Source organism: Schistocerca americana, chromosome 1 (assembly GCF_021461395.2).
Source record: "Schistocerca americana isolate TAMUIC-IGC-003095 chromosome 1, iqSchAmer2.1, whole genome shotgun sequence".
NCBI classification, from domain to species: domain Eukaryota; kingdom Metazoa; phylum Arthropoda; class Insecta; order Orthoptera; family Acrididae; genus Schistocerca; species Schistocerca americana.
This window is the reverse complement of record NC_060119.1, coordinates 234780078-234802931: the sequence shown is the minus strand read 5'-3', so window position 1 is coordinate 234802931 and position 22854 is coordinate 234780078. Positions and strand designations below refer to the sequence as shown.

The following is a 22854-nucleotide window of genomic DNA, read 5'->3' as shown; positions in this document are numbered from 1 at the left end:
TTGAGACTGTGATGATGCCAATGAAAGTCGAAAGTGCTGCTAATGGCTGGGTGAAGAGCATTTTTACTTTCTCTGGTCATATGTGTTGTGACATGAGTTCACTTCCCATCAATTAGCCAGCTGTGGAGGCATGGCCTTGTGCTGCAGCAAGCAGCAGTCTAGTCTACTGCTACAGTACACCGCTGCAAGTCAGAACACTACGCCAGCTTATTTCAGTGCCGAGCTGCAGAGTTATGTACGTGTCTGGCCGGGATCCCTATTCTATAACTTTCGGCCACTCTGCTGATCGGATCGGTAAGCGAGCGCACCAAATGGCCTTCTTTTCGAGGAAAGCCCACACGTTATTCTGTAAGCATTTCGGAATCGATGCTGCGAGATTCTAACGAAGCAAGGCGCTGTTGTCAGTTCTCCTCGCAACAACCAATCAAAAGTTGCTGCAGATCCGCGCATGTGCACTGCAGCGTGCACAGCGCCATGATCCTGAAGTGGCTGGCAGCCAACACAGCCATACAATATCGAAAAGCGTATTTAGAGTATGTAGTACTGCTCAAATTTCGCTGACCGCATGTTTCCATGCATGCATAATTACGATAGGGTATTTGAGTGTGTTCTGGAAATTGTTATAAGTGCTATATTATGTCATTTTATTCTCATTTATATTGACATCTTGTTTTGGATTTTACATTTTGGAATATGAGTTAGGAATGGTGTGTAGTACGGCATTGTACAAATACATGTATAAAAACACCCGAAAAAAATGTTTAAGAGAATGTCAAAAAATAAGAAGATGCATGGAATGTGGTTGTAACTCACCCCTAGAGATCCAGATGAAGTATACTACTTCCCTGTGTGATAGATGAACGATTTGGGTCTTAAAACCAAAATTTAAAAAACGTCTTTTATTGAGTGTGTGGTGAGTGCAGCTACTGAAGTTCGTCATAGTTTATAACATGTATCTGATGAATCAAAATGTTTCATATATGGTGGTATTGTCTAAAGATATTATGGCAGGGATCTTTCATCTTTGTCTACTGCTGTTAAGGACTAGATCATAGATAAATACTCATGACAAACAAGAGTATAAAGATGATTGCTGATAGTTTCTTTCGTAGTAATTTAAATTGTGCTCTTAGATTCCTGTCTAACCACACACTCAGAAATCGCCACGTATTCGGAAGAAAATGATGAATTATTTGTCACAGGAAAAGATATAAATATAACTGTAGGTTACTTCATACACAGCAGTTCATCTGTAGCAATTTCGTCTTTCATTTTTTAAACATACATAAGTCACGAAATCGAAAATACTCATTACTGAGAAAGCGAGCTCTTACATGTAAATAACAATGAATGTTGTAGAAAAATATTTAACTTTCACGAATAACAAAGTCTCAGAATGTGTCACAAACATGAAGAAGAAAAAAATGCTTTTGTACCCAGTGGGATGCAAACCAACGATTTTTACCATTGTAGCCTATCGTCTTAACCACTTTTTTTATCTTATTTTGTTCGTTGTATTTGTTCTGGGTGGACTTCGCATGACGCCCATTCGAGTTCATCATTGATCGATTCACTCAGTTATTTTATTACAGAGGGCAGCTATGCATTTGACCGAACACATTGAGCTACCACTATCAGTACACAGCAAGCGCTCTATTCCTGCTAATTTAAATGAAGAGAGACGCCAGCTGACTTCGTTGCCTAACGTTGTGGGCATAAGCCGTAAAGGCATGAAGTTTTGAAGTTTTCCACTAGCATGTTTCACAAAATTCCTTTCCATTGTTACTTAAAAGTTGTAAACGCATTTCGATTATTAAAATATAAATCATTTGCGGGAAAAAGTATGCAAAGTCAGCAGGTAATTTCGGGTAACACTTACGTAATATACATAAGACATACATCTTGAACTTTAATGGTTTTTAAATTCTTAATTACGTAAAAATAACAGGTATTTTGTGAGACTATTGACCGATATGTTTTTTGACGTTATAATCATCCACAGTAATAACAACTCAAAGCATATTTAAAACCAAGGAAAACAGTCTGTTACGGACTTACTATCCTCTCGGATGTGTCTTGGTGATTCTTCATAAAAACAATCACTAAATCTGGAACTAAAACCACTCAATATTTCTAAAATAACAAATTCTAGCTGTAAACAAATCACACCGACCCGAACGAGTGGCCATAAGCAAAAGCTAACCACCTATGGGTACAGCTATCGGAAAATTGGCAGGCAGACCGGTCGGTAACAGGCCTCAGAAGCTTACACAATAGCAAATTAGGCTAACGAACCTAAAATGACGTTGCTACAGAGGCTAACCTACTGCACCGATCGGCATGAGCGATACAGACCGTGGGCCCTGTCTTAGGCCGATGGCACCATACGCTGGCCTTGCTACTACCTCCACGTCGGAAAGTATAACAACCTACAGAACCATCAGTATATATAGATGAGTCTATATCCACAAAGATCTTCCATACCAGTGCTCTGTATGTTCTTACACAATGTTTCTTTATTAGCAGCTACACTATTTAACATGATATGGTGCTGGCTGCATGTTATGTATTTCAAATGCCAATAAACCTAAGAAATCAATGCTTGGTGCAGGGATTGACTATTGAGCCTGGACTGAGACAATATTAAGTTTTGCTCATAATAGGTGAATACACACTGATGGGAAAAATAGCAGAATAAAGATCAATTACTGTATAGTAATGAAATTTTGGGAATACATTTGTCTAGGTAACATATTTAAGTGACTAACGTTGCAAGATCACACGTTACGTGAGAGATAAGTCACTGAAAGTATGAAATACTGGTACATTAATAACCAGTGTAACCACCAGAAAGATGAACGCAAGCATGCATCCGTGTATGCATTGTGTTTTACACGTGCTGGGAGTCAGTTTGTGGGTCAGAATTCCACGCCTGTCACTCTTGGTCGGTCAATACAGGGACGTTTGTGGATGACAATGGAGTTGTCATCTGATGATATCCCATATGAGCTCGATTAGAGACAAATCTGGGGATCAAGGGCAACATGTCGACACTCTGTATAGCATGTTGAATTAGAACAGCAGTATTTGGGCGAGCGTTATCCTGTCAGAAGACACTCCCTAGGATGTTGTTCATCAACAGCAGCACAACAGGTCGAATCACTGTATTAACGTACAGATTTGCAGCCAGGGTGCCTGGAATAACCAAGAGAGTGCTCCTGCTGTCATATGAAACCGCACCCAGACAATAACACTACTGTGCCTAGCATGAAGACAGGCTGGTTGTAGGCTTCAACTAGCCTCCGTCCAACCAACATGTGACCGTCACCGGCGCTGAGACAGAACCAGCTTTACCGAGCGAGGTGGCGCAGTGGTTAGACACTGGACTCGCATTCGGGAGGACGACGGTTCAATCCCGCGTACGGCCATCCTGATTTAGGTTTTCCGTGATTTCCCTAAATCGCTCCAGGCAAATGCCGGGATGGTTCCTTTCAAAGGGCACGGCCGACTTCCTTCCCCATCCTTCCCTAACCCGATGAGACCGATGACCTCGCTGTCTGGTCTCCTTCCTCAAACAACCCAACCCAACCCAACAGAGCCAGCTTTCGTCAGAAAACACAACAAACCTCCACCCTGCGCTACAATGAGCTCTCGCTTGACACCGCTGAAGTTGCAAATTACTGTGTTCTGGGCTCAGTGGAGTATATGCTTCAGGGCGTCTGGCTCGAAGCTGTGGTTAAAGTAACTGATTTGTGACAGTTAGTTGTGTCACTGTGATGTGCCACCAGAATTGAAAGATGAAACCCAGGATATGATGACACCAGTTCCTGTCAGCAGAATCACCTCACATGCACTAGAACGATGCCAGCTGTTTCACACAGAGATTGGCAGCCAGAGTACGCAGTAGATCGGCAAAATATTATCTCATTCCAACACAATAAATGGCAAAGGCTGGGGTTGATACAATCGATTCTTGTACAGAGTATCACCAACAAACTTTTCTGCAACTGGGCCTGAGCAGTAAGGCATCTGTTGTATTACCAAAAATTTGGGGTGAAAGCACACAGATGCACAGCCCTCTGTGCTTACCTAAACGTCAGTATCAGTGGAAGTGGGTGCCTCCTCCGATTGCCAGTCAGTATTCTGCACATGTTTGTTAGTGATCGGCGGTTCGGCAGAAAAAAATTAATAGACATCTGATACAATTGTATGTTTATCCAAGGATCATGCTACACAGGAGGCGACAACCTGCATTATTCTGTCTGACACTGTGAACAACTTGGTCATAACGATGTACAGCGCCCTGTGGCTAGAATTAGATCTGAGTTTTGTCAAACTTTCACATGGGATCTCATCATCAAAAAAATCACCGAACCCATTATTGGGGCAGACTTTCTCATCTATCGTAACCTCCAGCTGTACATGAAAACATGTACCTGACAGGGTCTGGATTTCAAAGAGATGCAGCTTACACACTACCAAACTGGTTCAAGTCACTGACAGAGAGCATTCCAAACTGTAAAAAGGATTTGCAGCCCTGACACTATCATCTAGCACGCCTAAGGAGGTAATGCATGACATTGTTCATTATATAGAGACAACCAATGGGTCTTCATGTCTTGCAGATTACGACATTTGGATCCAGAGCAGCTAGTGATCACAAAGACAGAGTTTGATGGCGTGATTTGTGGGGGAGTCATGTGTCCATCCAACAGCCCTGGTCCTCGCCGTTATACCTAGTTCTAAAGAAGTTTGATGCATGGTGTCCTTATGGTGGCTATAAAGCTCTTAACACCAGACTGATGCCAGACAAATACCCTATACCGTTGCTGCATGACTACAATGAGTGGTACCAATATCTTCAGTGTACTAGACTGTGCTAAAGCATACATGCAGATACCCATGGTGGAACAGTATATCCCAAAGACAGCTAAAATGACTACTTTTGGACTATTCAAGAGCATGTTTATGATATTTGGTCTCTGGAATACCACACAAACCTGGGAAATGTTTATTAACTCGGTGCTACAAGTTCTGTCTTTTTGCTTCACCTGTCTTGATGACATTCTGGTTTTTTCAGCCTTATCAGAGCAGCAGCGTCAGATTTTGGAAATGTTCAAATGGTTGGAACAACACAGTGTGGTCTTCAACACAGCTAAATGTATTTTGGGCCAGGCACATCTGGATTTCCTGGGACACAGAATATCATCAGTGGTGTCCTTGCCATTACTTAAGAAGGTGGAAGCTGCCTTGCAGCTTGCATGGCTGACCATTGCTAAGGAATTGCACAGATTTCTGGGCATGTTGAATTTTAGCACTACCACCTGCTACACTCAACTGCACTACAACAGCCATTAACTGCAGTGCTCTCTGGCCTGAAGAGTAAAGTGGACAGATGGTTTGATCTTGGCATTTGAAACAGCCTGTAAGATATCACAGATACTGCATTGCTCGCACATCCTGAGCCTAATGCGCCTTTGGCACTGGCAGTTGACGCTAGTCAGTGAGTGAATGGCACAGTGCTACAGCAATGGTACTTGATGTGTGACAACCACTAACATTCTTCTCAAGCAAGCTCTCCCTCTCACAACAGGAATTCTGTGTACATCCAGGAATTTCTAACCCAGTGTGAGACCATTTAGTACTTCTGTCCTCAGCCTGAAGCTGGAGACTTTATCATCTATACTGAACAAAAGCCATTAGTGTATGCCTTTCACCAGAACGACATAAACAGTTCGCCAAGGTAGCACAACTAGTTCGACACATCTCTGGTATTAACAATGTGGTGGCCGATTGTCTCTCTTGGGTTGTCAACATCTCCAGCACGATCAGTTACACTAAGCTTTCCAAAGCACAACATACAGAAGAAATTATAGGAACTTCTAGCAGCACCATCACAGCATTAGACCTCAGCTAATTCAGATTCCCAGAACCAAAGTTACACTGTATTGGGACATGTTCACCATAAAACCTCGGCCTTTCCTACTGGCCAATTCAGAAGAGATGCATTCGTAACTTTACACGAATTGTATCACCTTAGTATATGATCAACAACCCATCTGGCGACAAATGCAAAGGTGTGCCTCGAATGGGCTTGGAGTTGCATTAAATCTCAACAAGATTCACTGACGCATGCACACACCTGTAGGGAACTTTCTCAATGTGACCAACCACTTGGTCCACATCCACATCGATGTTGTCACACCATTACCATCATCCAGTGGCTAACACTGTCTACTCACGATCATAGACTGTTTCATTCACTGGCCAGAAGCTGCACTGGTAGACAATATTTTAGTGAAAACGTTAGCCTTCTGTTTTGTGTTGCAGTAGGTATTGCAAATCAGCTGTCTGCTACACATCACGTTGGACTGTGGTTCCAAATTTGATTCTATTCTATTGGCCCAACTCGCTAAATTTTGCGGCAAAGTCTACCACAAAACAACGAGCTACCACCCAGCCAGCTACATGATGATTGGGAAGTGGCATCATTCACTTCTAATAGCACTGATGTATCATGATACTGAGTGAACCTAGGCCCTTCCCGTGGTGGTTCTGGCCTTTAGAAACATGTATAAAACGGACTTAGATGCTTCATTGGCTGAGCTAGTGTATGGCAAGACGTTGCATCTACGAGGAGAATTTGTGAACTGAAACACACTGCAATCACCGTATCATCAAGATCAGACCAACTTTGTCTGTCGACTCAGAGACTGTGTAACATGGATCTGACCCCGGCAGTCTTCCAGGCACAGAACAGCCTCTACCTCTGTGCATCAGGACCTCAATGATACCTGATACCAAGTCGTGCTATGCACGAAGGTCACTAAACCATCTGTACAGCCTCCGTACACAGGCCCACATCGCATACTCGCAAGAGGAGGAAAACGTTTGACATTTTGAATGGTTCAAATGGCTCTAAGCACTATGGGACTTAACATCTGAGGTCATGAAGCCCATAGACTTAGAATTCCTTAAACCTAACTAACCCAAGGACATCACACACATCCATGTCCGAGGCAGGATTCGAACCTGACATTTTGATCAACGGGAAATTGATCACGGTTGCTATCGACAGTGTCAACCCGGGATAAACTCCCATGAGAAGTTCCAAGGTTCCAGCCTCTTCCAACAGCTGTCCCTTCAGCAACACCATCCTTACCAGTGCACAAGATCCGGTGCACGTGTCCATTTTCCGGCCCGCTTCCGTTACTTAGTGTTGTGTCACACGCGCCTTGTCCGTGAGTTTACAAACTCTGCGCTATCAGACATTTCGCGCTAGACAGCAGAGACATTGTATTTTATTTATTTTTTCTTTGATTTACGTTTCTGTAACTTCCGTACTCAGTTATTAGTGCAAAGTTATGGGATAACTTGTATGTAGTGTTCCTTGCGGTTTAACGTTGAGTTGTGAACTTGTGTTCTCAGAAGTATTTCTTCGTAGTTTCTCCTGGACCACATTCAATGAAGTTTGTGGCACAAGGGAGTTTTTCGTGTACACAGGTTTCGCCGTATTGAGATGCACACACGACTGAATCGCCGAAAGATAGTTTACCCGGGTTCGAAGTCTTAGTACACTCTTCATATGTGTCTCTACTGTAACAGAACAGTGAAGCTCTTTGAGGGGAGTTGTTCATAACATGTGATTTTGTTTACGTTTTGAAATGTCAGTGTACTGTTGTTCGATCTACAGTATCGAGGTTAAGGAAGTCTGCAATAACTGAACGTAGTTATTTCTTATTGTTGTCTCTCGTATACAAGTCTAGGGTAAAGATAAAACTCGCCAAAATGATGTTACAGTACATGAAAGAACTAGAACAGGTAATTTCTAGTTTAAATGTAAAGTAGATCTGTTTATTTTATGTCTACCACTAGTTGTTACGATTAATCAAAATTACACGTAATCATGTAACTTGTTCTTACATAATGTGTTAAGTACTTCAGTGTCTCAGATATTCTAATTACATATTTTCTAAGGAACCATTTGATCCAGAAGAATTTGTGGAACGTATGGCATGGAGGACTGTTGGAGGGAGTACAGAAGAAAGCTCAGGAAACTTTGATCCAATATTGCTTCATGAAACTTTTCTTCAGGCCATAAAGTAAGTATCAGAAAAAACATATATTAAGTAATACCCTTGTTACATAGTTACAGCAAACAGATAATAGCTAAAATACTAACTGGTTTTGTTGTATTGATTGTCTCATTAGTGGAAGAGGTAAACTGTAATGTTATTTGGCAACATAAATAAGATACCGACATTGTTCTTTTGCTACAAGACAATAATAACAGTCGCTGTTTTTATGTGGAAGAAAGGTACTGATGGAAAAAGTATGTCAGAGATTTGCAGGTACTGCAGGAACGGCAGAGGAAAAGATGTGAGCGGCTCGAAATGATGTGCAGAGAAGAGGAGGCTAGCCATTGGCAGGAAATGTCACGACTTCAAATGCAGAACAAGGTAATTAATATTGAGAGTATCAGTAATAGATTTAGGTGTTCAGCTTATTGTCTTGTTAAAAATCTTTTACATTGCAAAAGAAAGAAAAAAAAAAAACTGAAAGGCATTAACACATCTTTCGGTGTAATTGTCGTGAGCAACAGGCCTACATTTTGGTATTATTTAGCACTTGCATTCATAACCTACCATATACTTTGAAATGCACATTGACAAATATGCTTCACAAGTGTTGGTGTTACTGGCACTAATTTCCTCTTTGCAGCTGCAGGCAGGGAATGATTTGCGACACTAGTCCTTATTCATTATGCACAGACAGCCAAAATGATAGTATTTAATAGCCTTTGATTAGTGTTTCGGCATGTATGATGTCATAGTTGTTTAATGGTTTAAGAATTTCAGAATGATAAAGTAGTTTTAACAGAAATAAATTACATTAACAGTGACTTTAAAAAGTTCACTGCACTGTCCCTTGTGGATTATTTTACAATTTACCACACTTCTTCCAGCATTCTTTCTGGTGCACTAAACTTTGTCGAGACCTCAAATAAGACTGGATTTGAAAACATATCTTAAACGTCTTCACTCTTAATACATTGTTAGTTTGCTGATATTCGGCCATACGACAACTGGCAACTGGAACACAGTATTGTGTAGAAGGTAAGCATGGACTACGAGAAAACAAAAAAAAGAAAAGAAAATTGAAGCATTGACATGTCATGTTACAGAAGTATACTGAAAATTAAGTTGGCTGATAAGAAATAAGGGTGTTTTCTGCAGAACCGGCAAGGAAAGGAATATGTGGAAAACATTGACTAAAAGAACAGACAGGATGATTGAACAAATGTTAAGACATCAAGAAATAACTCTTATGGTACACAAGAAAGCTGTAGAGGACAAAAATGATGGTTTGGAATAGATCCAACAAATTATTGAAGATGTTGGGGGAAAGTGGTACTCTTAGATGAAGAGACTAAGGGCCACATGAACGAAGCCAGGAAGAATGAGGGGATATCAATGATGAATTGACATCCAGAAAATATTCACAATATTCATGTGTCTCTCACCATCTATCCTCAGTTTGTGAAGAAACCTCATGATAATCAATTTTAAACTGTGTAGTAGATAATTTCGTAGGCTTTCCATGCAATTTGTTGTCACCTTATAGAATCAGGTGTACTGCTGCTGGTGCATGTCTTCCCAACATGATATTTCGACATCTTAGCTCATCATATTCATCAGATATTTCCTGAGAGTGGTCGTTTTGCTGACCAGGTTCCTTATTTATGTATGGGTGATGCCTAGCGTTCACTATGCCCTCTGCACCTGCTGTGGCTGTTCCTTGCAGTGGTGTCCATCTCCAGGCAGTCCCTCTTGCATCTGCACCCATTGTGGTCATCTTCCCCAGTTGTGGCTGTCTCATGGCATTCTGTATTAGGTCTGTGCCCACCAAGTGCATTCCAAGCTCCATCGTGATGCTGTAGACTTTCCTTAAGCTGTTCACAACTGTTGTGGATTTCTCTTGGCATTCTGAATTCAGTAGGTGCCTGTGAGGTGCACTTCCTGCCACATCAGGCTGTTGTTGGAGTTGCAAATGTCTGCACACACTACAGCAATCTCTTGTGGCAGTGTCCCCCATCTGCTGTTCTGTATTATGCTGGCTCCCAAACTTTTTTCTGATATTTCTGTACTAGTTCCAAAGTCAGATTCCATGCAGTACTGAACTGGACTCTGCTTACCAGTTGATCAGGTTCTCCTCCATCTTGATTTCAATGCAGCTCCAACAGCAGCCTGATGCTGGTGCACCTCACAGGCGCGTACTGAATTCAAAACACCAGGAGGAGGAGATGCCCGTGACAGAAAGCCGCAAGGATCGCGAACAGCATAAGGGAACACCTGCAGTGTCACTATAGTACTAGGAACATACCTGGGGGGCACCAACCTAATATGGAATGGCTTGGGACAGTCACTGAAGACAGCTGTAATAGGGTCGGATGGAAGAGGGCACTCCTGGAGATGGATATCATCATAAGTAACAGCCACAGTGTGTGCAGATGGTGTAGTGAACACCAGGCACTGCCCGAGTACCTGGTGAGTAAACCCACCAGTCTCAGGAAACACCTGATGAAGACACCAAGTTACGATGTCAAAACATCATGTTGGGAAGACGTGGACCTCTGCCAGTACATCCTATTCTACAAGATGTATACTAGATGTTTAGGAATGACACGAATCCTGTATTCTAATATCATTTCAAATTGATTATTATTCTGTCTAGATTATAAAATATGAGAAGTCAGAGACAATGCTGTTGAAAACGTGCTGTTGGTAAAGAAGAGTTTTTGGAGGCCGTTTTTGGCACACTGATTTCATGTTGATTTCAGCAGAGTGCAATTGACAATATAACTTCATTCAAAGATTAGTGTGTGACATTATGCTTTGTTAAAGATGATTTATTTTTCATTACATCATTGTTGACACAATAAAGAGCTATACGTCAAATGTACACATCAATCGCTTGTAAGAGATAGAATGAGTTCTCACAAGATATGTTGCTTCTCTGAGTGGTATTATTCAACTGAACATCTGTGCATGAGTCACTTCAATGATCCATTTATACAGCTGTTGTCTAGGCAGCACAGATGGCTTTTGCTGACTTTATTTCATGCCTTAAATCTACAATGATCACAAGAGCAACTTATAATATTATTTGTGGGAATATATTTTCTTATTTTATCTGTTACTTTCGTACTTATAAAAATTGAATAACATACTTGTAGACAGCAAAAAGTCACTGTTTATTTCATTCAGTCATCCACATTTAGGTTTGCCATGGTGTTTTACTGTATGATGTGTTCTGGGGAAATTGATACAGATAATACTATATGACATCACTGATCTTCTCTTTGTCTCTGTCCCACACCACATCTCCAACTATTCAGTCCCCTAGCAAATGACAATGTTGTGGTATGCTCAACGTGAGGACACTGCTGACTTTCACTCAAAAATTATGTGCACTCAATAAATCAAAGCTGTTGCTTGTCAGTGTCATATTGAGTATGCTTTATGCCACTCGTAATGAACATTACAATGCCTAAATAGAGTCACTACACTCAAATGAAAATAAAAATTAATGCAAAATGCCCTACACACTCCTCATTGTGTACTCTCTGGACAGGTACAGCTGAATAACTATTGGCTGGTTGTCAATGAGACCTTCCTTTTGCTTCTTCTATCTTCAGTGAGGTTACTTGGGCTCATATTTCATGAGAGACTTAGTGGTTTGCCAGAATTGATAAAATGAGTGAGAGCCTGAGGAAAGATGTTAAGAAGGGGGAGGGCGGCAGGTCGCTCAGTCCCCTTCTTCTGAGGGGCCCACATGGTGTGAAGCAGAAGAGGCAATGATCTTTATTTCTTCACAGGGCGGGGTGGTCTCTCTCAGCTTGGCATCTGTGTGACCCCCCCAACTAAACCCTAACAATTACCTCGTCAAAATTTTCTGTCTATTACATTCCACAAAAATAAAGTCTTTGCAGTGGCATATCCTCAAATTCCTCTGTAGAGGGATGAGGACTGTGAAAATTCCTGATTATTACAATTTTGTGGGGTTGACAGAAGCGTCCAATCCCATGCGTCAGCTTTGACCCGTGACAGAAGGGTGTTGTCGTGTGTTACGTCATGACGGCGCCGAGTTTGGTTTGTGAGTGTGGCTTGTTTGTAGATGTCGTCGTGTTGTGGTTTGTTGTGCTCTCTGGTGGTATGTTCAGGGTTTTCGTTTGTGTGGTGTAATGGGCTCAGTTTGCTTTTGCTCGTTATTCAGAATTGTTCGAGTCTCGGCTGTGTTTGTAGTGGAATTCGTTTCAGTGAGTTAACAATTTTGTGTGAAGGTTAATTTAGTGTTGTTCACTGGTGTCATGTGGTAATTTTAGTAAAATTAATCGGTTGTTGTTTTTGTTCAGGAATGGATATGATGGATAAAATTAACAGTGCGCAAGTCAAGGGAAGTGCTCGATCTCAATGTGTGGCTGTGTATGTTGGTATTGGTGTCGGGAGATGTTTTTGAGCTATATAGGCCAAGGGAAGTGTTTGATCCTAATTTATGGGATCGGGAGCTGCTGTAGAGCTATATAGGCCAAGGGAAGTGTCCGATTCCAGATGATATTGTGTTTAGTGGTATTTGGGGAGTTTTGTGATGTCGGTTTTTTTCGGCGTTTTGTGTGGTTTTGTATGGGTCTGGGTGTCTAAATTTGTTTATATTTAGTTTACCCCCACCCAAAAACACCCCATTTCCCGCTCTTGTCCTGTTAGTTTTCATTAGGCTTTTTGTGGAAAGTGTGTGTGTTTGTTTTTCGATGTATTTTCGTCCTCATAATGTGTACGTAACGAATTTATATGCACCATATTGGAATCGTGGTTTATGGTCGTTTCCGCCATATTTGTGACATCATGGATCAAAGCAGACGGGCGGGATCGGACGCTTCGGTATTTCCATTTTGTGGGTTCTCTGTTCATTCCTCTGTTGGTTTGTCCCTATTGTGATGTATTGCTCCGTAAATCTGTCTTATGAAAACACTCAGAGATTTGGTATTTTAAGCTAGAATTAGATGGTCTGTAAATGTTTTCAGAATCAGCCAAGCATTTATTGATTCGTAATGTTGAAACTGCTTAGCCGTGACTTCCCTTCCAGCAATAGTTTCTAGTTGCGTGATTGGAATGCTGATTTCAATCAGTCCAGCAAAACAAATAGTTTACACGTTACAGAAGTGTGGTCAAGTAAATTAAATTCAAGTTGCCAATATTCCAACTGGCTACCTCCCAGCTTATGCTGATAAAAAAGCCTTAGAGTTCATAGTCCAGCTGTCATACATCGCAGTTTGCCTTTATGTTTAGTATTTCAATCAGAAGCAAACTGACTGAACAAACCAATGTGGTTAGTGTGAACATTTTGAATTCAGAATACACTTCTGAAATTGGCAAATTTTATACAATTTCGTGTTTTAGTTACTTAGTATGTATTATTTTTTTCTGTCGTATTTGCATGTTATCCCATTGTGGTGAATATTTTTTGTATAGAAAATGAATAAATTTATATGTATTGTATTCCCATCACTAGCAGTTATGGAACTTAGAGCATAACATCATCTCTAGAGGGAGGGGGATAAAGATAGAATTTCTAGTAGTTGTTTACTGCAGGCAATGAACATAATATTACATTATCCTTAAGTAGTGAAGCAAAGTTTGCATAAATTTATGCTAATTAAAATATAATTTTTTGCTATCTTTCCAGAATCACTGAACAAGGTGGAATCGTGTTGTACATCAGACACTCTTTCCGGATAATTCAGGCGCAAATCAATCAAGGCAGTTGTCAAATATAGCCCATTTCCTTCCATATTCTTGTCCAATCTGATATTGTTTCCTATTCCTAATGATTTCTTGTTTTTCGGACTACAATACACCAGTTTCTAACTAAAGTGTGATTTTATTCATGCAATCACTTTGATATAATTGTGAATCAGTCTCAAAGATTTGCAGTGTGCTGAGGAAGCACAGCCTTGTAATAAATGTGTATTTTTACCCATAACACAAGCCACCTTATGGATGATACTTCTTGTACTAGTATCTTTCCCCATCCCCTGTTCCATGATGAATGATTGGGAGGGATGAGTTTTGGTAGACCTCCATATCAGCTCTAATTTATCTGATTTTCTTAATGTGGTCATTTTGTGAGATATATGTTGGAGTGTGTAATGTGTTACTTGACTCTTTCCCGAACATAGTCTCAAAGAGTATAAATTATAAACCACTCCTTGGTGGACAACAGCTGTCTTGGTGAGCATTTCCATGATGCTCTCGTACCAATAAAATGATCCTTTGATGAAACACACCCTTATTCATTGGATCTTTCATGTTTCTTCTGTTAATCCAACTAGAAATGACAGACTGATGGGTAATACTCAAGAATCAGTCATACAAGTGTTTTGTAAACCATTTCTTTTGTGGATGGAGCATCTGCTGTTCCTACTATTTGTTTTATCTGGTCATTACACTTTAAGTTGCTGTGGATGATTGTGCTGAGGGATTTTACAGTAGTCTCTCTTTCCAGCAGATTTGTCACCAATAGTTTAATTGAACATAGTGGATTTCTTTGGCCATTTATGTGCAATGTGTTTTATTTATTTATATTCAACTGCCAGACCCTGAATCAACCATCACACTTTTGCAGGTCTTTCTACAATTCAGTACATTCTTCTGGTATTGCTACCTTCTTATAGACAACTACATCATCTGCGAATAACCTTTATGAGCTTCTGATATTATCTATTTGATCATTTATATAGACCACAAACATTAACACTTCCTTGGGGTACTCCTAAAATTACCTCTACATATATCAATTTTGTTTCATTAAGAGCAATATATTGAGCTCTGTCTGCAAGAAAGTCCTGAATCCAATCACGAATCTGATCCATTGTTTAGTAACCTCATACTTTGCTCACTAAATGCCCTTGTGGATCTGTATTAAATACCTACTGTAAGTCATGGGACACAGCACAAAACTGGGTACTGTTGTCTGTGACATTCTGCATCACATGGGCAAACAGAGCAAGCCGAGTTTTGCTAGATTTCTGTTTGCAAAATCTATGTTGTTTTTATAGATGAGATTTTCTTTCCAAAAAACAACATGAAATATGAGTATAAAACATGTTCGATAATTCTGTAACAGATGACATCAGTAATATAGACCTATAATTATGTGCATTTGTCTTAAACCATTTCTTGAAAATGGGTATGACCTGCAACATTCATCATTTAGGATGGAGAAAAAAACTTATTTGTGAATGGCTTGATACTGAATTAAACTAGGTCATGTGAATAAACTTATACCTTTATTGGCAACTGGAGCATTTATTCCAAGTAATATGTAGTCAAAAATCGTGGGAAAATTATTATATGGCATGTCTGAAAGAACAGACACCACACATTCATATAATTTGATATGCCTAGCTGGGTAGTGAATCCACCTCCTTCAATGCAGATGCACAAATGTGTCTGACCTCCTGTGGAATCTTGGAAGAGCGAATATGGAGGAAATGTACAGGGGCTGCAGATATGTGGTGCTCAATGGGTGTGTGGATCAGCCATGAGGTGAGCCGAGGTAGTCCATGCAGTTGCGATAACAGTGTGTCCCAGGTGGTGCAATGGTTACCGCAACTTCCTAGTCGGCAAGAGATCCCGGTTCGGTACACATTTTCACTCTTTGCTGCCGATTCCGTGTAATTTCCCAATGCAGCTGACAAAAGTGGTCCCTCTCCACTTTCCTTTCTTTTCTTCCCCTCTCCATCTTCCATTTACATAAAATTATAACACTGTGAGTGGAAACTGGCAACTCGATCATATTTTCATGAGCAAGACAGTATCTAATGATTTTCTCGTTGACAGGACATAGAGACCTAACATTTCTTATTGAATGTAAATGTAAATCACAAACATCTATCATTCCCTGTCATAAAATGACTGTTCCTTACCTAATTTTTTATCCAGGTCATCTGTTAGCTTTTAAGTTTATTGCAGGGTAATAGCACTTATTTGTTGTCAACCAATGCAATAAATGGTAAGTGTATAGATAGTCTTTAGATATTGTTCCAGTATTGTTTTTGCTTGGTATTTATGTGTCTAAGAATGCGGATACCAATTTTTCTTTGTGCTATTAGAACATTTGCTGATTATAATGCATTTTTTAGAGAGATTTCCAAGCAAATATAAATCTAAATTCAAATGTTTGGGTTGCAGGCATCAATTTCATTATTTCAAGAACTTGATGAACGCATCAATTTTGTAGCAGCAAAAGTCTTACATCTGGGTGATCAACTGGAGAGTGTAAATACCCCAAGAGCACGAGCTGTTGAGGCACAGAAACTCATGAATTATTTTGCCGAATTTCTGAGTCCTGGTCCTCTGCTGTCAGATTTCTTTTCTGATAAGGATAATGTAAGTCTGGTAATGCATACCTTTTATGATTTGTATTACATTTTGTTTGAATGTTTGGTAGTTTAAGCGACTCTTACTTTTCCAGTTTCATTAGAGTAGAGGACCTCTAAAATTGTATACCAGTATTTTGCATTCAAATAGCTTGAATGATAATGCACATACAGTAATTTCTTGTGGATTATGAATTACTTTGTGTGTGTGTGTGTGTGTGTGTGAATGGGGAGGAAGGGTGGGGGGGGGAGGTGGAGGGAGGGAGAAGGAGAGTTATGATGTAATTTTTGTTCTGTTTTAGATTGATGAAGCAGCAGACATCATACAAAAACTTCATCTGATTGCTCAGGAGCTACCATCTGGAAAGTAGGTTGAAGGCTTTATCTGTTGCAGTGTTTCTAAACTCTTACTCATACAACTGTAAATAAATTAATTTAGTTTTTTCATTACTGTAGAACTACAGGATGCGGCAGAACCAACGAAGCAGTTTCTATCGATTACCACTGGGGCTGTGGTGGGAATAGGCAATTGTACGTGGTCTGCCTTTGTTCAGTCGTTGACCCTATTTCAGTAGCCAACATGGTCTGGACCGGTGCAAATTGTGGTTTTGCTGTTCGTACTTATTATGAAAACAACAGATCTGTGATTCCAAGCAACAATGCCATTCCTAATGCAGACACAATTCGGTTCTGGGTTCTGCAGTTGGAGGAAACTGGTAGCACACTAAGAATAGATACACACGGCTGAAAATGTGCAGGGTAGAACAGCAGTTCAACAATTGCCGCAACATTCTGCTTGACGACATGCTGTTGCATTGGGGATTTCAGACCACAGTTTGAGGAGGATTCTGCAATGTGATTTGAAGTTCCATACTTCCAAAATAATGATTGGTCAAGAACTACGCCCAGCAGACTATGCCAACTGACAAAATCTGTGTGAGTAAATGCTTGCTCAGATCCCTCCGAATGCAACTTTCTTCAGTAATGAAGAGGCACATTTTCATCTTAGTGGGTGAGAGAATAAGCAAAACTTTCGCTACTGGGCTGAAAGTAACTCCCAAATTATTCACGAAAGGTCGCAACATTCTCCTAAAGTGACAGTGTGGTGTGCCATATCACAATTTGGTGTGGTAGGCCCTTACTTTTTTGAGGAGGAGGAGTGATCGTGACAGTGAATTCCACATGTTATGTTTCAGTGTTGCAAAATTTTCTGCAACCCAGAATGGATGAGATTGTTGAAGGAGGACTGAGGGACTTGTGGTTCCAACAGGATGGAGCTACTGCTCACACAGTTCGAATTTCACTTGATGTTTTGAGAGAAATATTTCCGGGATGCCTTGTCTCTTTGAGGGGTGTTGTCGGGTGGCCTGTTTGGACACCAGATTTCAGCATTTGTGACTACTTTTTTTTGGGATGTCTGAAGGAAAAGGTTTTCAAAAGCTGCCCTCACAACTTACCAGAGTTAAAACAGCAGATTATTGACAAAGTGAACGCCATATCCCGCGATATGTGCAAGAGCTGTTTGAAATTTCAGGGATTGTCTACAACAATGTATTGATGCCAACAGATGCCATCTTGAGGGCATTATTTTCAAAACTAAATGAATGTAAAATGGTACATTGTACTAATTTAGAAAATAAAAACATTTTTCTCTATACATCCAGGTTTACATTTTATTGCTGTGTAAAACTGCTTAGTCGGTTCTGCTGCACCCTGTAGTTGTATTGGGAGAAAGATACCAGAAAATGGTCAGAATTGTAATTTGAGTTTAACAATGAAGTAATATCCTAATTCACATAAAAAAGGCTCCATGTCAGAGAGATTTCGTGGATGATATATCTGTGATAAATATTATGATCAAATTTAGGATGGCTCTTGCACCTATTTTTACTTGTGTAGATGGTACACAGTGCTGTTATACTTATCTTGGGTATGTACAAGCTTTGTTTTTCAATTGAAACTGATTTTCATGATCTTCAAATGTTGTGATTTACCATTTATCTTTCTCTCTTTGCTCTTTCTTCTAAATTGCAAAAACCTACTAAAATTTTTTAATATATTTTGAAAGTATTTTAAGCAGTCAGTCTGCCAGTTGTTTGTAATTCTAGTAATACACTTTTATGGTATTATTGTTATAATATATGAAAGACTGAAACTGCAGACTGGTTCCTGTATTTTTATCCTTTTGTATTTCAATTTTTGCTGCTCATTGCATCTATCAGTGAACTGTTTATGCATTCTTCATCACTTTAAGACTGTGCATAGTTGACAGGGACCGGAACATTATTTCCATTTCTACCTTTGTCTCAGTCTGATAAATTGTAATGAATATTTCAGTATCACATATGAGCTGTAACATTAAAGTCAGGTTAAGACCAAAAGGAGAGGCCTCATGATAAATACAGTACACATTGATCAAAACTGAATGCAACAAAAATATATGCAAGTAATCAGTTAGAGTGAAACAGTGTAAGGCCATCCATGCTCTCATGTCCAATATAAAAGTAAGAGAGAGTGAAGTTTAACAATGGAGGGAAAGACAGCATAATTAAAAGACACTCACATATACCTTTTGGCAACAGCCTTCATCAGTAAAAGAAACACAAACACATGCTCGAGATGCTGGTGTTGGCAGTCATGTGTGTGAGGTGTGACTGACGAAGACTGTGGCTGAAAGTTATATGTGAGTGTCCTTTAAATGTGCCCGTCTGCAAATTGATGTGTCTTCTTTACAATAAGTAGCAATGTGTCTTTTCCTACATTGTTGATATTCCTGCCTGGAGTTTCCATTGTTTGAGAGAATGAAGTTTTGTATTCTGGCCCTAGACAGGACAGTTGGGCCTGAGCGACTGCCATGAGATCCTCTACCAGTGGCATCATTGGATGCTGTATGGAGGGGCATCTGGTCGGCACACCACTGTCCTGGTCGTTGTCGGGTTTCTTGACATTGGGACCACTGCTAATCAGTTGAGTAACTCCTCTGTTGGCCTCAAGAGACTGAGTGTAATCTGTACTAGGCCTCCCATCAAGGAAAAATCCCTGACAGCACTGGGAATCGAACCCAGCCCCGCTGACCACTCAGCTGTGGATGAAGATCAAATATAGGATTACAAAAAAAAGTGAATTACGGAAAGAGAAACAAAACTGGTAATAGTAGCTGCTGATGCACTCTTGTGCTGAATATGTGTAATATATCATTAGATGATAAAAATTTTGATGGGTATAAAGGCTAGTAAGGATCTTTATATTTTATTGTAGCTGCAATACCTGTGTGCATTTTCATTACATTTCATTGTAATCAGTGTAGTCTTTATTTCTTTATTGTCCTCTCTGCCACCCTTATTATATTGAGTGAGCTGATGCTGTGATATGACAATGTTCCCACATTTGGTAGGATGATGATTCAAATCTTCATCTTGCTATCCAAATATAGGTTTCCTGTGGGTGCCACTAAATCAGCCATTGCTGATGCTAGAATGGATTCTTTGAAAAGTACATAGCCAGACTCATTTCCCATTCTTCCTCAGCTCATGTTTTTGAACCCTGACTATTGCCCTCATTGTCGATGGGCTGTTCCATGCTAATCTTCCTTCCTTCCTTCCCAACCTGATTATATTTTTACAGCTCATAACTTAAAGATTTATTACTGCATTTGGAAAATTCATTAACATTTTATCAAGAAGGAATGATGGTCGTAAATAGAATAAGAGTTCCAATGTTTAAACACTAACATGACAATTAGAGTTCACTAATAGTGGACAGATCCAATAAGAGGCAAATATGACATGCAGGGGTATGAACAGATACCAGAACGAGATATCAACATATGAATATAAAGCACATTTTAGTATTGGTACTGGAATTCCTTTCTGGAATATAAATAATAGGAGTAAAGGAACAACCCACAGTATTGGTTGAGGCATTCCTTCAGAGTTAACAGAGAACATGCATACACACTCCTGCATGGCTGCATTGTCTTGGCTGACTAAATTGTGCCAACACTACAGGTTCACTGGTTTGAGAGGTTGTGCTGTGTGGAGTTGGTGAGGAGAGAATGGAGGAGGGGTTGGTGACAAGGCTGGCTAACAGCTGGTAGGGAAATGTTACAAGCACGTGGGGGTAGGAATATTACATCACTCTGTCTCTTTTTGACTTTTACTATGTACATTCATATCCACTACTGGTAATCCTGAGATAGACATTGGCTGTCATCAGACAGGACGAAACAGTGCATACAGAGAGAGATTAGAAAGTTCCCAGAACAAAATTAAAACTATATGGTCAGTTGTGAGAGGTATTGGAACGAAAGTTGGTGCTCAGCATATTACACCTCTTGTGTGAATATGGAACTGCTAGTTATTCACTGTAGGTGTGTAAAATGTTAAAGAATCATTTTTTGTCAGAAGTTGGCCATAAATCAAAATTTTATAGGCATAGGTAAATATGCAGAACTCTTGAAAGCTAATATTCAGATAACTCCATCACACCCAGCTGCAGGAAACAAGCAAAGATGAATCTGAATCAATTATTACATTATTGAAGAGTTAAGACTTCCATCGGCACAATGAGATTCCAAGTAGGATAATGGACATCAGTGCACTATATGTTAGTTCTATACACTCAGTCATCAGTGCAGTTTGTCTTTCGGGTGTGGTCAGTTTCCTGACAGATTATCATTAGTGAAACCATTTTAAAGTGAGGGAGATCATCTAGACCATTACTGTCAAATTCCTTTGCTGACAGTGTTTTAAAAAGTTTTTGAGGAAGCAGTGGCACATCTCAGTACACACAATTTGCTACCAGATTTGCAGTTTGGTTTAAGGGAAGGAGTATCCACAGAAAATGCAATTTGTTCTGTAACAATAGGTTTGATGGGATTAGGAACTATGGAAGAAGTTGCACAATGGTTCACTATATATCTAGAAAGTAAGGAGCAGAAGACAGACTTCCATTGACAACAAACAGGGAAGGTGTTTGAATGTGGATGGGGTCATGTAAAGTGGTGATGCTACCTGGTTCTGTTCTGTGTTTCTTGATTTTCTTGACATACATAAATGATCTGGCACTAACAGTCTGTGTCATGCAGTAAGGTGGCTCCGCGTATAGAGGGGGTGTGATAGGGCAGGTTGGAGTGGATGAGGTTTGGATAATCCAAATAAAGTCCACATTGCCAGATCGTGCCGTTGTGGACAACTATAAAGTTCATTTGCCAATGGTATATCATACTGTAACCAATTTCGATCAGTCATCCGTATTAGAGAAATCTTTCTTCATTTGTTGAAGACACTGTGCCAGCTGATCCATAGCTTTAGTCCATGTCATGTCGGAATTCAAGAACAGAGCGTTGTGAAGATATCAGGTACAATTTTCTCAAGATGATGATTGTCTAACAGCAAGGCATCAAAAACAGTTACAATATTTGTCATTTTGAAACTGTTTACATTGTATTATTAGTAAAAATATAATACACAATTGCCTATTGATAAGAACCTGTATTGGAATTCATATGTTCTAGATCTTAAGAGACCAAGCTCTGCATCTTGTCTGTTACAGATAATAGCTGAATTTGTAGATGAAAATGTCAAAAAAACTGACTTACATTTTCTACTTTCATTCACTAATATGTTACAGCATCATATTCTTTGATAACCCTCCCAAGAAAAGAAGGTGTTTGTCACATGAAAGCATATAATAAGGATAATACGCGACATCCACTATAGAGCCGCTTGAAGGCAAATCATTAAACAGTTTGGTGTAATGAGAACAGCCTCACAGCACTTTTACTACTGTATGAATTTTGTTTTCAATAATTAATTGAAATGGTTCATGGTATGGGTTCCTGTTGTCATGTCCTAGTTCATGAACCACGGGCAACATATGAGTGGCCAAGTAAGTGGTCCTAACAGTCAGGATACCAGTTACTTTGGAATAAGGCTGGGCATCTCTGACATATTCTGAGTTGTGGCCACCTTTGTGCTCAGACGGCGAAGACTATCAAATCCACGGGTTAGTCCCTCAACCGTTAGGGGTAAAACCCAATGGGACCCGGGGCAAGTAAGGCTAGCAACCTGCTTCCCTGGTACTTTAAATATGATGCTGGCAACAATCAGAGCAAAATGCCTCGGACCTTTGGAGGTGACGGAGTCCCACCTCTAATTGACAAACCAAGGACTCCTAAGATACGACTCGGCAAATGAATGGCAATGAGATGGGGAGCTATTAATATCAATGGGGGCTACTCTGGGAAGAAGGTAGAGTTGGCACAGGCTGCAAGTAAGATGGGGTTGGACGTTTTAGTTGTTAGTGACATTTGGGTAAGGGGTGAGAAAGAAGAGGAAGTGAGAGAATACAAGGTTTACCTGTCAGGAGTCAAAGCAGGAATAGCTCAATGGGGTGTAGGGCATTACATCAGGAAG

The 22854-nt window shown here is 40.0% G+C and overlaps 1 protein-coding gene across 1 annotated transcript in view; it reads left to right on the top strand.

The window, feature by feature from the left end:
* The first annotated feature begins 7602 nt into the window (after positions 1 to 7602).
* Positions 7603 to 22854, top strand: part of LOC124620254 (exocyst complex component 5) — a 108807-nt gene continuing 93555 nt past the window's right edge. The window contains exons 1-5 of the mRNA XM_047146958.1: positions 7603 to 7821; positions 7978 to 8102; positions 8342 to 8459; positions 16251 to 16448; positions 16741 to 16805. Coding sequence (XP_047002914.1) covers positions 7789 to 7821; positions 7978 to 8102; positions 8342 to 8459; positions 16251 to 16448; positions 16741 to 16805 — 539 coding nt within the window. The 5' untranslated portion in view covers positions 7603 to 7788. The remainder of the gene's footprint in view (positions 7822 to 7977; positions 8103 to 8341; positions 8460 to 16250; positions 16449 to 16740; positions 16806 to 22854) is intronic.